Raw genomic sequence first — 18506 nt, forward strand, 5'->3', positions numbered from 1 at the left:
GTCCGAGACAATGCGGTCGCTACGTAACGACCGGGTCCGCGATGGAACGGTCGCTACGTAGCGACCAAAAGAACGTCTTGGTCGGTCGCTACGTAGCGACCGACTCGTTTGCGGATCAGTCGCTATGTAGCAACCGACCGAGTGGCTTGGTCGGTCGCTACGTAGCGACCGACTCGTTCGCAGGTCGGTTGCTACGTAGTGACCGACCGGATGGCTTGGTCGGTTGCTACGTAGCGACCGAGCGGATGGCTTGGTCGGTCGCTACGTAGCGACCGACCAGATGGCTTGGTCGGTCGCTATGTAGCGACTGACTCGTTTGCGGATCGGTCGCTACGTTGCGACAGCGACCGACCAGATGGCTTGGTCGGTCGCTACGCGGCGACCTTGTTTGGATCCTTTTCCGATGTTCTTTGAACGTGTTCTTGGGCTTCGAGTGTTTAGTTTCGATGAATGAACCAAGATTAGTGCAATATTTCACCGCAAGACTCTTCGTAAAAGTAATCTTTATGAAGAATACTTTTCGTAAAAACGTTCATGCTATTTTTTTACGGATATTTGGATGTTAAATTCGTCGTGTCCGTTTTTTATCTCAACAATGATTAATCATCTCTTATAAAACAAATTTTTTTTCTCTCGTCTTCAACTCCTCCTTTTCTTTTCGTTCTCTTTTTCCTTCACCACTTTATCAGATTCTCTTCTTCTCCTCTTCCGTGATTCTTCAAACAATCTTCACAAGCTCCTTTCTCATCTCCTTTATTCTCGCCTGAAAACCAGTTGAGGAGAGATGGTGGAGGTGGTGGTGTTGCGTCGAGCAGTGATGGTGGCGGTAAAGGAAGGTCACAACTCTCTCTCTCTCTCTCCATTAGTGATTCATACTAAAGAAATCTTCTAATTGAAAATTGTCCAAAGAAATATTTTTTTTTTTATAAATATTACAATATCCAGATTAAGTCACTGGAAAGTAAAATCCAAAAGGTTAACACTGCAACACACACGATAATATACTCCAATAACAATCAAATGACCACTTTCGTATCTTCTTCATAGTTGATTCGTAGGTCATATCGATCTTTCTGGATAAAAAAAAGGGTTTAGGAAAGTAGATAAAGTACTCATGGGATAACTAAAAGACAACCTAATTGTTAACATTTGTATGGTCTTCTTCTTCCTTTCCTTCTTTTACCGTAGTAGTAGGTAACTTAGTGATTTTACTGATATCTATTTGTTTTCTCTTACTCCATAAAAATATGTATAAACCGATAAAAACTACTACAGATCCAACAACACTGCATTGATAACAAAAGAAAATTTGAATTAGTAACGTGTAGATTGTTTTGACACTAACGCAGTGGTTTCTTACACTGTACGAAGTATTTAAAATTTAAATTTAATTTTTTTTAAAAAATATATATATATAAAATTTGAATATAAATTTAAATTTAAATTTAAAACTTAATTAATGTGTTTAGTTATGAAATTAACCATATTAAATATATTTGAATTTAATATAGTTTTAAATTTTAATCAAAGTTTTCTTAATTTATGTATTGTTAAAATAATGAATTATTATAATTTTGATAAAATATAGATATTTTTACAAAATTTGTTAAATTTTATTCTTGTTTAAATTGAAGTTTTATATACTAAACACATGAAATCGTTTTCATGAATGAATATGATAATAGTGAAATTACCACATTTATAGTACCACTTTTTTGTTTATAATAACCATTTTTACCATCACTTTCAACGAAGGATAAAAGATTTATATATCCCTATTGTTAACTAATCTAGACTTAGGATTGAGAGTTGAGAGATGAGATAGGGTTTTTGGAATGTGAAATTTAAAATTCTAATAAATATATAAATAAATACTTAAAATATAATAACTTAAAGTATAGTTTCAAACATAATTTTTTTATTTAAAAAAAAACAATTTTGTAACAAAAAAATTCAAAATTTTTTTTATAAAAAGTCGAATTTGGAAAAAAATTTAATCTGAAAACATAATATATTTTTATTTTTATTTTATTTTTTATTTGTTTAAATAATTATTTTTTATATGTATAGAGAACAAGTGCAAAGAGTCTTTTGTCGCGTAATGAATGTTTGGAAAAAATACTCAGGTATAACTATTTTCCATGCCTCGGGCAGGATACTGGCCTCCAAACTCCTTCGATATGAGAAACCGGCTCCTACCCCTGCTTCCGAACCCGCCTCCGGGCAAAATGGAAGTTTTCTACTAAGAGCGATTCTTCCATATTTGCGAATATGGAAGAGTGACATGTTCAACTGACTTCTCTACTACTATATAAGGGGATCCCACACCTTAGAATAAAGGATCAACATTCAGAGGCAAAAGATTAAAGTTAAGCGGCTAAAACTAGGGTTTATACACCAACCGTTGTAGTTCCTGCTCAATTCATCAATAAAACATCTTTTAGTCTCGATTTCTTATATGTGGTCTCTCTCTTCTATTGTTCCGTAGTACTCACAAAGATCTTACACAAAAATTCTCTAACAATGAAAAAGCTATTTTTGAAAATGTTCATTTAGTGATGGTAAAAATGAACAATGGTACCATGAACAATGGTACCATGAAAGTGGTAAACATGAAATTCCCCATGATGATATCACAAACAATTATTATACTATCATTTTTATTTTTCTTAAAAGATAGAAACTCGATTGATCTCGTCTACCTATGTTGATTTATGGGTATAATTATACATTTTAAATATTTAACTATAATTAAATTTTGAATCTTAAATAAATTTAGATTAGTTTATGTTTGATACAAAACTTGTTAACTTTTATCCTAAGTTACGTGAAAATTTCTTATATTTGTGTTAATATTACTTTTTATAATTTAAAAAATAATTGTTTATTTGATTTATTTTCGGGTATTTAACCAAATTTAGCTATTATAAATATTACAAATATATATATATATATATATATATATATTTATCATTAATCCAAATTTAACCATTATCTTATTATAGGAATATTACTAAAAAGTATTTATCACTAAATTTGTAGATGTCATAATATAATTGAAGCTATGTCGTATTTTTTTTACTAAGCCATATCCTATTTTTCTTTATATTGAATGTAGTGGTGACATATAAGAAATTTTTAAAAAGTCACTTCACAGATAAAATAATGTTTTCGTATTAATTTGTGTTTGATACAAAACTTGTTAACTTTTATTCTAAGTTAAATGAAAAATTTCTAATATTTTTGTTATGTTAGTTTTTGGTATTTTAACAATAATTATGTATTTAATTTAAATTTTTGGTATGCAACCAAATTTAGTTATTAGAAATCTTAAAAGAACAATAATTAATTATAAGTAAACCATATTTAACTATTATCTTAATTTAAAAATTTATATTATCATATAAAAATATTTATATGATTGAAACCATGTTATAGTTTTCACTAGGTTATCTCATCTCTCTTTAAGACGATGGTAATGATAACACATAAGTAAAAAAATTTAAACACTTTAGAAATAATGTTCAGGGGATTTGCACAATTTTTTTTTAACTAAAAACAAAGTTTTATTTTACCTTCCCAAATAAATAATACGATGAAGTATCAAGAAATCGAACACGGTTGCGAACATAAGTGTGACAGGACTGAATGCTGATGTAAAGACAGGTCCACGTTGTTTGATGCACCATGATATTCCCACCGTACACATCCCTTGTGCACCCACACCCTATAGACATATATATACACAAATAGACGATAAATTTTTTACTGTCGTAAATTTACATAATATATGTATTCATACCGCTATAATGACGGTGATGATGGTGAGTTTGTCTCTGAGAATCCAATCTTCCACATGTCTAGTCTTGATCAAGCTAAGAAGAGCACACTGAAGCGTCCCAAAGACCGATAAAATGACCGTACCTGAGTATGGACACGGGTAGCTCACGTTGACCTTGGCTTGTATAAGCATCCATGAACTGAACAATATAACTCCTAAGGATAAAAGAAAACTGCCTTTGATCCAGTTCTCATGTCCTTTTTGGATGTGTGAAATCGTTGCGTGTTCCTGAGAGTTCGATAATGGAATGCCTTGGTACAACGTAAGAATTAAAGCTCCAGCTAAGCTTATCATAGCTCCAAATACGACGCCGTACCCTGCCTTTGTTTTCACAATTAGCTTTTCGAATCTGAAAAAATGAACATTAACATGTGTTACATAATAGCATTATTATTGATTTATTGATTAGATAATTTATAGGATAGATAATTTATATGAGTTCTCAGTCCGGTAAAACCAAACATATTGATCCAAATCAAACCAAAAAAAACATTCAAATTTGCTTATACCATATAGTTTAAATGTTGTTATCAAGAAATTGTATATAAATATGTTTTAGATATAAATCAATGGAACAAAAACAAAACAGAAAAATGATTGATTAAAATATAAAAGCAGATAATGGTGTTGTTACATGTAAATAATATAATATAAACAGTATTATTTATATTTAAATGATTTTATTGATATAACTTTTATTTAAAATTTGGATTTTATTAATATTATATTATTTAAATTCTAATTTTCTCATATTCATAGATATTAAATAAAATATATTTTTCTTTCTTATATTGCAAATTTTGTGTCAAACTTTATTTATTTAAGACTAAAAATATCAATAATATTTTGTTATTTGTAATTATGATTCTTCAATGAGTCCTTGTTTGAATTACTATCATGCAATTAATAATATTTAATAAATGGATTAATAAAAACCTGGAATAAAATAATCAATTTATATTATAATAAATCTGATTTATAACTATATAAAATAAAAATACAAAAATTTAATATAAAAAAGATAATAAGTTTTGGTTAAAGCCGAATAAATACACAACAAAAAAGTTTTTGAGCTGAACCAAACCAAAGTAGTAGCTAATCGTTATAAATAAAAACTTAATAGAAAAAAAATGAAAATCAAATCGAAATCCAAATTAAACACCCCCACTATATTTAACTATCCAACCAAATATAATATGATTACTTCTTTTTAATTAAATTTCAATCATTAAGTTCAAAAAGCTAAACCGATTATATAATAACATGTGAAAATGAGTTTCTAAAAAAAATTTGAATGTCTCATTTAAGATAATTTTCTCACATTTCTATATTTTTCGTCCTTATTAGTTTCATTTTCATACTAGTTAGAAACCCTTTGAAAATATGCTTTTATACACTTGAAATGATGACATGTATGAAAACTCTTATATAGGCGTATTAAGTCTGTAACTTTTTCAATGATTTGGAGCAATTTGATTTTTAATAAGTTTATATATGATTTTATGTGAATTGAAAAGACTATGATTTTACTTAAAGCAATATAAAATATCATTTAAAACAATTAGATTTGAAATTTAACCATTTTAACTAAAACTCCAAAAAACACTTTAAAATCAATAAGGACCTCTTAAATTTCATAACTTAATTTATTTTTAATAACAGCAAATGGTTTAATAACACTAAATTTTAAGAAAAATTTTAGAATTCATATTTGAATAACAACGAATGTGATTTTAACAGTAATCATTTTAAACTCTCAATTAAAAAATCCCTTAAATTGTAATAATGCTTAATAATAAGTTTACCTAAATATTAATGCCAGAATGAAAGTTATAGCAGGCAATGTGCCCCAGAAAGCAGATCCCAAGGTGGCAGAAGTGTAGCTGAGGCCAAGCAAGTAGAAATATTGCATCAAACTCGCCCTGCCAAAATAATAGTTCAATAAAGATGAAAATGAGTCTAACAATAAAAGTGGGACTGAATTGTAAGCAATTATGAGCTAAGGGACTAAGAGAAAACATACCCAAGAAGGCCACTGACGAAAAGCTGAAACGAGACGCTTGTTGTTAGCTTCGGCCTTGTATTCCTGACCAAATATGAAATAGAGTATTTATTTTGTCCGAAACACAAAATTATGATTCTGTCTATAGTTCTACACATAAAACATCAATAAGGAAGTAAGTATTGAATTTTTTTTATTAAGCAGTTAATATTATATAGATTGAAGACTAAGAAGCAAAATAATTATTAAAATTTAAAATTAGATTTACCGTTCCCAAAAATAAGCGATCGGAAGAAGAAAAAATGTAGAAATACCCAAACGATAGGTAGCAATAATCATATGATTAATGCCTCCATCAAGAACTTTCTTAGTCAAAGCGTTAACCAACCCATTAATCATGTTAATCACGATAATCATTATCACCGGTGCCGATTTTCCATCGATAAAACCCATGATTAGTAATCAAACGTGTCGTATCCCAGTCTCACACTCTTAGTCTGTATTCTCTCCCTAACTCGCTAACTTGCTGCTCTTATCTGTCTCTTCTTTAATAAACTGATGGAGTAGTAGAGACCAGTTAGATGATTATATAGATCACATATGCTGAGTTGGAGGCAATTTTTTTGGTTTGAAAAGAAATATTTGAAGAGTGATTCGATGGCCAAGAAATAATTTTATCACCAGAAACAATTTAATTTCCGAACTGTATATTTAATTTCTTTTAGGAGCTTAGGACAATAAAACTTTGCGTATTAATCTACAGCTGTTGTTTTCCAACGTTAATTAAGCGCTGTTTAAAATGTGGAATTTTGCGAATTAATAAAAAAAATCTTACAAAATATCTATAGCTTAGCGAAAATAGTACCACTAAGCATGAATCGTCATAAACCAGGTAGAATTATATGCCGTAAACTAATATGAAATTTTTTTCATAGTTTATAATATTATAATTATTCAGCGTTAAAAAGTACCGTTTAAAAAAATACCTAAAAGCATATGTTTTAATAATGTTCTCTAATCTAACTTAGTATAAACAAATTTATATAAATAAAAGTATATGTTTGAAACTTTATATAACTTTATATTTATATATTAATTAATATTTAAATTTAATTTATATTTGAACACTTTTACAAGTAACTGTAGTCATTTTAACTAGTAATTTTGGTAGCTATTAGATAAAACATTATAAATTTTTTGCTGTTTGTATTGTTACGTTTTGTAAAGTATATTAATATAAATTAGAAATATAAATATGTATGTACTAAATGAGTTAGCAATATTGGATTTAATTTCTTTTTTATTGATGAGGTAGACACTGAGAAAAAATTACCTATTTATATAATAAACTAGGGTCGGCTCGCCCTATGGGCGGGAAGTTAAAAAAACTATTTTATATGAATTTATATTAATCTTATGAAGTATTTTTTTTAAAAAATGTAGATTGAAAACGATATTATAAACAAAAGTAAATAAAAAAAATTCGGAGATCATGTTGTTACTTTTAATAAATATTTTTGGACTGAATTAATATTGCATTAACTTTATTTATTCTATGAAGAACAATCTAATATAATAAGATTAATGATGTCCGCATATAATTATGCAATAATCATGCCAGAGAAATATGTTAAGGAAAAACTTATATTATCTAAGCCAAACAACTTTTTGCTAGTGTGAGTAGCTTGGTCTGTGTATATGTTTTATTTAAAATGTGATAGTTTTCTCTGATGAAAGTCATACTTCAACTTCCCAGCCACTCTTAAAATTGAATACGGTCTATCGATATTAAATAAGTTTAGAATTTATTAGATAGGTTTTACTATTAATTTAGAATTTATTAATACTGTGGAAACTTGCGTTATGAATTAACAATATATTTAATTAAATGATAATATTGCTTGGACGTTTTTTATAGCATTCATGCTCGTATGTAATAAAGAGTTTATGCTGCAGATGCGTGTAATTATCTTGAAAAATATATTTTTCCATTGGTTTATTAATACTTTGAAATAAAACAGTTTACCGTACAAATGGAATCGTTCAAAATTTTCAAATATGTGAGTGTTCGTGTATTCAAATAGCTACGTAGGAGTAATATATAATAATATGTTTGCGCTATTATATGAAAAAAGAAGAAGTTAGGAGCACTATTTATCGTGAAATCATGGAACTTAAAAAATAAATTGATGTAAATGGGTAAATCAAATAATTATTCCTATGTTTTTTTGTTGCTAAAACATTATTCATATGTTAAATGCTCAGTATATGTATATCAAATTAGTAAATTCAATTTTGTATTCACTATATAATATTATACATTTTATATGTACGTTCACTAATATACTATAAACCTATTGGTTCATCTGGGATTTTTGGTTTTTACGGGTGATTTTACACATTAAAATAAATAAAAACATTTTATTATATTTTCGACACATGTAAATCCAATTAAAATCATCGTACTCGGTTTTGTTGATTTACATTAATTTACCATACCAGTATGATCGGATTGAATATCAACAATATCATAAGAACTGTTTTTATGACGTATTCATAAGACGAAGAACACAACATTATTTGTTTACTAAAATATAAAAGTATACTGTTAAAAATATTATTGTTAATTTGATCTAAAGCCCACACAACAATATTCCCGCATGTTTATGAGTTACACCAAAAGCCCACACGATTTCCAACTCCGAGTTAATGAAACGCCGCGTTTTGGACGCGGACATGTGTCGGCTTTTCAAGACTCGAATTAGTGACGTTTTCGTCTACGTGGACAGTATAGGAGGGAAGCAAACCCAACTTTATATATATAGATTTAAACGCACATGGTTGAAATAGCAAAAGGATAAAAAAGGATTAGGAATATATGATCTTCCAAAGTGAATGCCAACCCTTGAATGCGAATAAATAAAGACACGTTAGTTACTTAACTTCTATTAGAAAATTTCTTAGTGGTGTAATGGAATCCAGTACACTATTTTATTTGGGTTTATTATTCTTAATTACTGTTTTATTCTCTTCTGATATATTCCATAACACTGGTGGACATGATGATATGCAGAGCCGGGTTTCACAAATTTGGGGGCCCTATCCAATATTTTAAAAATCAAATAAAAACATTTTTAAAAATATTTATTGTACATATCTTACATAATATTACACTAATAACTTATTTAATAAATTAACTATTACACAGTTTTTTGAAAAAAAATATGGTTCATTATATATTATGTTAAAAAACACATACTTTTATAAACTAATGTATTCTTTTTAAGAAAATAGGGACCATTGTAAATGTTGGAGTCATGTTTAAATATTTCATATGAATGGAGTTAGGTCCAGCCCTACTAATATGGTCGAAAGAGACCACGTGTAAAACGCTGGTGGACCACTAAAACCTTTACTGATAGTTAAATATATATTTACATTACAACGAGTTTGATTAAACCCCTAAGACGAAAGAGAAAAGACAATATATAACTATTTTAAATTTTAGATAAATATAATATATATGATATATTCCAAATATAGATTACCTATTTTTGAGGAAAAATAGTTTTAACTGAGGATATGGATCTTTATCGCCGAAAGTCTGGTTTATTTGAAAGATCAAAAGTAAAAAATATTCAAAAGCATTGACTGAGACTTTTCCCCCATGTTTGACTTGTAGAAAATGAATGTCTTACTTGGTACAAGACAATGACGTTAGTCTACCTGTTTTACATCCAGTACATGCCTTAACTTACAAAATATTTGTTTCGTTGGTGGTTTTTGGCATAATGATTCACCATTTATTGGATATGGTTAAGTGTGGAAAGACTCAAAGAGAGGTAATCTACTTTCAGGAGATTGTAGTTGCCATCGACCACTATCTCTCTGTTACATTCCGAATTAGAAGCGCTAAAAAAGACTATAACACCTCGATCCGGTCTAAGTCACAGTTGACTTGATCAGCCGTGAACAATCGAACAAGAACATGCACGACCAATCACTTAATTTAGAATAAATAAAAAATGCCACAGATGTGTACCTAAGCATCTAACTGAGTTTTCCAAAACAAATCCTGACACCCCAATTAAATGTCTAAACGCACATATCCTAATAAACATAGCTCAAGGCTTTCCAACCCGAGATACATTCAATAGTTAGTTCATCCCGGAAAAATATCTTGTAATATAAGACCCCAATATCATTCACGATCATCAACATAAATCACGACCATCATTATCACTTATACCTATTAAAACAAAATTGTTTTATGGTAATGCTCTGTAGTTTATGTTAACAATACTACAACATGTCATGTTCATTCACTTTACTAACCACCTAATCATGCTACCAACAATATTTCATTCAAGCATGAACAATCAATATAAACACCACCATAACCATCACTCAACATAACAATATATCATACTTTTTTTTCATTAAAATAACAAGCATAACCACAACTCACCTTAACTTTTCAGAATGAGATAAAGACGCTTTATGGGTCAAATCGGGTTTGCGAGTCTCCTAGACAAAAAAATAGATTCTATGATGAGCAGACCATAATTATGAAAAACTAAAATCTAATTTTGGATCCAGGATGAAAAACTAAATTGGAAATAAAAATTAAACTTAAAATAACTTACTCGAAGATTTTCCAACCTAAACTGACCATGAATTTTTCTCCGAGGACTTCTACAGTAAGCTAGACGTCTAACTAATTTTTCTATTGGTTTCGTATTTGAGCTCTGGTTTCATAATGAAACAGAACTCCCATATTTATGCTAAAGGAGAAGGTCGGTCTGACTCACCTCCTTAGCCACCAACAACCATAGGAAGTGACAAATGTCGACATCCGGTTTGGCATCATCAAAAGCAGCTGAAGCAAGCAGCTTATAAAGCTGGTGAAACAGGACACGAGGTGGTATGACATGCAAGAAGGTGAAGCAGACAGGAAGGTAAAGCATACAAGAATGTAGATGAAGCAGGACAAGCTGCTAAAGCAGAACATCCACCAACCAGCTTAATCTTGTCCAATTAACAAGAATTCTCAAATCAAAACCTTAACTTCCCCATCTCATTTTTTCCTTTGAGGCTCAGTATGATGCTCAAATTTAGCATAAACCAATTCGAATGGCCTCTACTTAAATAGTTTCCGATAGGGGTGGGCACTTCGGTTATTTTTTCGGTTCGGTTCGGTTCTAGTATTTTCTCAACTGAAGTAAACCATAGTTAGTTTGGTTCAGTTCAGTTTATATTCGGTTTGGTTTGTATTCGGTTCGGTTTGTTTTTAGGATTGGTTTAATTAGGTTCTTCTAAGTTTAATTTTTTAAGAAAAAAATATGTTTTTAAACATAAATTATGTAAACATAAACTATGTAAACTAAATTCAATATAAAACTGAAACAAAAACCTTTAAAAAGTCACAAAAAGTATATAAAAATTAAAACAAATGAAAGTTAACTAAAGTAAAAAAACCAACATCATTAGAAATGTCTTTTATATCATTAAAACTAAAAAACCTGCAATGAATCTTCTTCCATGTGATATCATCAAAAAACCTGCAACAAATCAATAATTAGTATATGTCAATACACAAACTATACGAGTATTTATTTATATCTTTGCTACTCAAAACCCATGATTTTATTATTTAGAATTGACACCACAAAAAAGATCTAGATGCAGGAAAAATACGCAGGAGACGTAGAGGAAAGAGACGCCGTGAAAAAGAACTTTTGTTTTTAATAAAATTTGCTTTAGGTTTTAGGTTTAGATTTAACATCCATGTTTACATATATAAGAATATAAGAATACAAACTTTTCTATTTTTAAAAAAATCAAATATTTTGATGATTACATATTAGGTTAGAAGAATATATGTTAATGAATGAAAATTGGAAAATATGTGATTTAGTATTAGAATTTTAGTATATTGGTATTACTAATATATTTAATTATTTAATTTAAATAATTACAAAACACATCGGTTTCTCGGTTCGGTTTAAAACCGAACCAAACCGAACCATGCAGGTTAGAGAAATCTTCAACCGGATGATTTGAAATAGACTTTGGTTCGGTTCGGTTTTTTTGCCCACCCCTGGTTTCCGACATATGCTCCAACTAGTTTATCTAGTATTTTGTACATACCAACTATTGTCTTTTTGATCCAAACTCACTTCTCATAGTTACATTAGCCTCTTTAACCTTTTTACATCCTTTTAAAATTCATAAATCTTGTTTAAATTTAATAAGTCATTCCTATCCTTCTGGAAAGGCATTGAACATTCTGATAGACTATTTGAATGGGCTACGCCTTTAATTCTCTTCAACAATTCTTTCATGTATTCTCATCCTACCTAATACTTACGTTTCCTTAAGGTTTTCCGAACCATATAAATCAAGTCCAATATATCTGGATAAACTCTGACCATTCTTGGGTGCTTGATCTCTTTAATGGACGAATTGAGAAACTCGTCTCGACCGCATATAATTCTTATCTACAACACAATCATGCTTAGTACATATAAGATTTATTTAAGCCATTTATAAACTTAATGTATTCATTAAATGCTTGTAATCTCCTTCAAATTTATTGACTATTACTGGTCTAACTGGTCTTCTTGTGGCCACGTGTCAGTTCTTCGGATCACTACATTCTCCCCTACTTAATAGAATTTGTCCCGAATTCTTAATATTTGTTGGTCCAAATCCCTAAGCTTCTTTGGATTCCCAAACAACTTGAATAAGTCACTCAAAACTTTCCTCATCTTACCACAATTTATGATGTTTTCGCGACAACATCTACTAGTGAAATCCTTCTTCTCACTTTTATTTCACCTCTCCTATCCATATTGATCCTTTCGAATAGGTTAAATTTGGTCTGGTGGTATACTTTCTACTCTTGTTCTATTATATTTGGATCACAAAGATATCTCCACAACATGGAACTATAGAATATGTGGTGACGTGTTATACCTGAAGGTAACACCTATGTTCTAGTTAGAGTTAACTTGAATGATTGTGAAACAATCAAACAAAACCATGCACAATCAACCAATCTAATTTGTTCCAGACCACAAATGATATTGCCTAATTTGGTCTTTCTTCATTCTTTTTTGAATGATTTCAATCTTTCGATTCTCTCGTTTAGCTAGCCTGGTTTCATTGCATTCATTTCTCCAACTTCTATCCAACATGCCAGAGTTCAACATGGTCATCCATATTTGGCTTGATAGACAAATTAAGCACTCTTTATAGGGCAGCTTGATTCTTCTGGTATCATATATCCCTTGAAGTCTAAACAGTCTACCATTTTTCAGACTCTATTCATATAATCTCATCCATCCATCCACCCATCCATCATCCTTTAATGTTAACTTCTCTTTTTATTTCCTATCAATCCAACATGATTCAAAACATCTCCCATGTTCTTTCTCCCACGTTTCTGGTTAATAACCTTGTGTTTAACATTTTTCTCGTATCATCCTTCCTTTGAATAAAATTGCCATTCCTTAGAGTTTTTATAATCTTTGTTCCCTCAAGATTGTTATGTTAAGATTACTTGGTAATCTCATCTTCTTAAACTTACTCATAAGTTTGCTTATCCCAAATGTCTCCATTCACCATCAGCTTAGTCTAGACATGAGTAGATGGTATACTCACATGGCCTCCTTTGGTTTAGTATAATCTTGTTAATTTCTTCTTGTTTCTAGTACCAATACCATGTAATTTGATCACGTCTTTTCTTTCAACACCTTTGCGTAAACACTAGTCTATTTTCAGATTAAGTTTTCTATCCTTTAATATATATATTTTTTTGATAAACTCTATCGGCTGATCTGGTCGGCTTCGGGAGAAACGCACTTAGTGCTACAGAGTGGACTGGCTACCACACTGCCTGACCCGAGTTTGGAATACCTTCCGACTAATGTCAGGGGGTGAACCGATCATCTGTTACGATCCACCATGTAAACCACTTAGGCCGAAGTGCCCAGACTAGCTAAGTGATGATAATTTAATTTCCAAGGGATCCCTTAATATTTTTAGGACTATTTTAGTTCAAAATATTCTTCTTTACTGCTTATGATATCTCTGTTCTCTTGGCTTACTAAAAACAACTCTATCTGACTTTATCCACTACTAACCTAGGCATATGGTTAGATAGTGTGTTTTCTAACTACTTTTGGCCGATTTTTAGTTATATTCTTCCACTTATTTTGATCATTCTCTGTCTTTCATCTTCTTGAGATTACATATGCTTTCTTTGGATTTTTCCTCCAGTTACATCAAAACCTTCACAATAATGGGATAACTCCAGTAGATTTCTCTCTCTCAATATCTTTTCCTTTCAACGTAAGCAAATCCTTGACTGAGGCCAACTGGCTTGGTTTTAACTCATGTATCCTTACTTCGCTTAACCTTTATGATTAGGAATCATTCCTCAATAGAAAAATTCTTCAACAAAGTCTTGTCACACCTTAACAATTCATTAATTGGAATTCTTGTTGGTATAGGTTCCCAATTTATTTATTTGCTTCACTAAGCCTTTTTTGCGGCTTCCTTGGATCCTGATCTTGGTTTTTCTGATATAAGTTGGCTCCATCAGTAACGTCTCGTCCGCCAACAACTAGTGGGCCTCCCATGCCCACTTACTTGGCTCATGGGCCCTATTCCGTGTGACATATGGTGCGTTAATTTTTCAAAAGCTCGAAAGTTTTGTTTACTGACCATGCAATCACTACATGATATTTCCTTGTGATTTGGCCTCATTCGCATGATGTCACGAATCACTTCTCCATAGGTCACCATCTTTCTTCTACTACAGCTCAAGCACACTTAACTATGGAGTTTTAAACAGATGTGTGCCCAAAACGTTAAGCGCACTTTGGTAACGTAGGTAGCTAAATCAAAAAATTTAAGCATTTTCATATACTACAAACCAGGATGTTACAGTTCATCACGTCTAAAGAAAGCAATGTCCTCGTTCCGGGCGAAGATCGTGACCCATGTTAGTGTGAGCCCTCACTGACTCCACACTTGTTTGAGTTTGGTTCTGATACCACTTGTAACGCCCTGACCGCCAACGAATAATAGGTCTCCCACGTCCGCTCACTCCGCCCGTGGACACCATTTCGTGCGACGGGCGGTGCGTTAATTTTTGGAAGACTCCAAAGTCGTGTTTACTGACCCTTCCATCACCACATGACCTTTTCCGTGCTTTGGCCTCACTCGCACAATATCGCGAATCACTTCCCGATTGGTAACCCATCCTTCTACTACTCCAGCTCAAGCACGCTTAACTATGGAATTCTAAACGGATGTGTGCTCAAAAAAATAACGTACTTTGGTGACATAGGTATCCAAATCAATTTTGTAAATTCTTTCCATATACCACAAACTGTAATGTTACACCATCATTCTCCAAGGATTTCTATTCATTCATCTCCATCATAATATCTTTATGATTCTTTGAATCTTCATAAAAGATAATCTTGATAACCCATTATTCTCATTATTCCTTTATTTCCAACAACATATCAGCTTCATACTCTATTAAACCTTTTCAGTTAACCATGTCACGCTTTTTCATTGCATCTCTAGAACTCTTGTCTTGTGTCGATAACTATCTTTCTTCTTTACTAACATATAGATCATACCAACATATCAAATACTGACATTTCATGCTTCCATAACTGTGGCCTAAACATCTATGGTAAGTTAATGAAGGGATACACTGCAGCGACCCTTAAAACAATCCTCTCCCCCTTATAATATACATCCACAACCAAAACTGAACTGGTTCTATACTTGGGTTACTATCTTTCTCTTATCTAATTATGACTCTCATCAAGTCGTACTTCCAACCAGCAAGAAGACACCTTTACAAACCACACATTAATTTCAACCTATTTGACATGGTTTGGTTTTTTAGTTTCTTATGGAACACACAGAGACACGCATTTACTAACGTAAAGGTTCTCTCATTACTCACAAATGTCTCGGTAGCACACCCGAGACAAACAAAACGTGGTCGGTTGCACCACACGTAGTGTTATCAATCAACATTCAATACAATTATTATAATTAAATCATCATAATAATTTCCATCAAGTATACTCAACTTAAAAGAAATCAATCACCCAATGAGTTAAAATCCATACTTACATGTAATGAGACCTTTAAAAGATCGAGAAGGTATGGTAAGTGTTACGATGAAAAACAAACCACGTCTTCTTACTCATATGCATCGTTCCGTCCCTTATATGATTTGTCCTTCTTATTTTCTGATCATGTATGGTTATAGGGTCGTGATCCTCGACCGTAACCTTTCTAACATGCCTTAAGTCCTTCTATGTTGATTACTTAGAGACTATTTCATTTTGTTATAGATCTTTAAGGCTTCTGCTATACTCCAAATCTCGGGCCGCAACACTTCAAGAACTTATTTGTCATTGATGTTTCGCCATTAGGCTTGTAGTGTCCATACTTTTTTATTTTGATGAACTCAACTTCATAGTCTCCTACTCTCCTAGGTCATTGGTTAATATCATGGAATTATTTTTCCACTTGTTCTCTGGGTTTTGGTAGAAACTATTTCCTTTGAAACTCTTTTTACTTTACCAAGTAACGATCCTCCCTTTTTTGCTCCATCCTTACTTCATTCCACCAATTGGCTACGTCATTCACGAGATATAACACCTCTATGACTTTCTTTAACTCTTCTTTACAGTGAGATCCATTGATTGCTTCTTGCATTTCATGATCCAAATGGTCCAATTGTCATTGTACAAACATTAGCATTGGATTCATTCCATTGGTTAGTTTTAGTATCAGCTTCTTTAACTGTCATGCCGGCGTTGCCATCCTTTCAAAGTTATTCGTTTCTTCCTCCTTGGATTAAAATATTTAAAAATATCACTCTGCCAGTTATAAATTCTTGACCTTCCAGATTGGATATCCCGTCAGCCCATGATAATTCTTCGGGTAAGTCAGGTATAAATGCATCACTGTCCATTTTCATTGAACCATCATATAATTTTTGGTCACTAAGTCCGGTGAAATTCCTATGGTTCGACCATGCATTAAGCAGGCCGGCAAAATCCCTTTTAAGGTCTTATTTTTTTTAACATTCATTTTGGTCATTTTGTGATTGATAATTTTAAAGTCTATATGAACAAGTTAGATAGATAGGATAAACTGATTTTTTTTATTTATATAGCAAAAGATTTGCTATAATTGTTGAGCTTGTGTAATAATGTATTACAATGTTCGATCCCTAAACCAGCTATCTCACCACTCATATTCTTTGGCTTCGAGTCTTCATGGCTGGACCAATAAAAAAAAACTATACTTAATGGTTTAAGCACATGTGCTGGTATTGTTGTGTTTTTCTAATTTAAAACCAAAATACCTTACACCTTGTCATTGATTGATATTAATAAAGACTGGTTTTTCATTAGGGAGATTAAGCTCTTAGACCCAATCCTTCCTAATTTCTTATACATCAAAACTATCTTCCTTTTTAATCAAAAGAATAATAATTTTTTTAATCCTATTAATTTCTTCCCTAATAACTTAAGGTTAAATATATTTACCAAGACATCACCAACGACAAACCTCCTTTCCTTTGGTTAATTACATTAAATATTACTCATATTATTATATTAGGAGTACGACTAGACTGGTAGTGGTATGTATGGTCATGTAAATATCATGTTTATCAGCATAACAATTGTCAACACTACGACTTTCCAACGAGAGACTACTACAGGAAACCAAACACGGAATTCTCGTGATAAATGGATCAGAACGAAGGAAAAAAACAAAGCAGTAACAAACTTTAATAAAAAGATTAGAAAATGATCTAAAAAGTAAATGTAATATGACTAAAATTGAAAATGGATGTATTGTAAACAATTAGTATTAAGGACTTGCAAGACATCACCAATGATTTACCATAATGAAAAAGTTTAAAATATAATGACCCAATGATTACTAGCCAAATAGAGTTGCTCGACTTAATATTATATAGATAACTGTTGGGGTCGAAAACGGTTACGACGAAATTAGCGTCCAAATCTCCGAAGAAGAAAACGTAGAAACCTTCTTCGACAAATACTTTTTCGAAATAGATTCTTCTTTACGAAAAGCTTTTCGGAGGAAACGCGAGTCATCGGACAAAAGCTCAAACGCTTGGTCGCTACGTAACGACCAAGCTCGAGCCAAGCTCGGTCGCTACGTAGCGTCCTAGCTCGAGCCAAGCTCGGTCGCTTTGTAGCGACCGAGTGTTCGTCCCGCTCGGTCGCTACGTAGTGACCGAGCTCGAGCCAAGCTTGATCGCTACGTAGCGATCGAGCTCTTCCGAAACGTCGATACGACATTAGTCCATGCATTCTCGTCTACCTTCGATGCTATCTCCCGAAGACAATAGCGAACCCATTTCACGTTCCCCGCTATTCTAAGTTATCTATCAAACTTTACCGTAAAAACCGCGGAAAGTTCGTTCTTTATCGAAAGAAGCCGTAATAAATGCTTCGAGTCAGAAGACGGCCCAAAGGGACCTAAGACATGGCTCGAGACCCAACGATTTATTAACCAACATCCCGTAAGCCGCATGACGGTTTACGCTTGGTTCGCAAGGAAAGATAAATGTCAAGTTTC

The 18506-nt window shown here is 31.8% G+C and overlaps 1 protein-coding gene across 1 annotated transcript; it reads right to left on the reverse strand.

Moving 5' to 3' along the window:
* Positions 1 to 857: 857 nt before the first annotated feature.
* LOC106294820 (WAT1-related protein At4g01450-like) lies at positions 858 to 6375 on the reverse strand. The gene is made up of 6 exons (XM_013730495.1): positions 6112 to 6375; positions 5865 to 5927; positions 5647 to 5763; positions 3803 to 4190; positions 3576 to 3727; positions 858 to 1286 (listed from the first exon to the last, which is right to left on the reverse strand). The coding sequence occupies exons 1-6, from the start codon at positions 6294 to 6296 to the stop codon at positions 1136 to 1138; spliced, it is 1056 nt and encodes a 351-aa protein (XP_013585949.1). The 5' UTR covers positions 6297 to 6375; the 3' UTR covers positions 858 to 1135.
* Between the last annotated feature and the right edge of the window lie 12131 nt (positions 6376 to 18506).

This window comes from Brassica oleracea, chromosome C1, assembly GCF_000695525.1.
Source record: "Brassica oleracea var. oleracea cultivar TO1000 chromosome C1, BOL, whole genome shotgun sequence".
Taxonomy (NCBI): domain Eukaryota; kingdom Viridiplantae; phylum Streptophyta; class Magnoliopsida; order Brassicales; family Brassicaceae; genus Brassica; species Brassica oleracea.

Bases quoted from the DNA above. Each gene is read 5' to 3' on its own strand.
- LOC106294820 (XM_013730495.1), bottom strand. From the start codon at position 6,296: ATGGGTTTTATCGATGGAAAATCGGCACCGGTGATAATGATTATCGTG. The intron at 5,764-5,864 runs GTATGTTTTCTC...TTATTTTGGCAG, and splicing joins TTCGTCAGTGGCCTTCTTGG to GGCGAGTTTGATGCAATATT. The intron at 4,191-5,646 runs GTAAACTTATTA...TCATTTTTTCAG, and splicing joins ATTCTGGCATTAATATTTAG to ATTCGAAAAGCTAATTGTGA.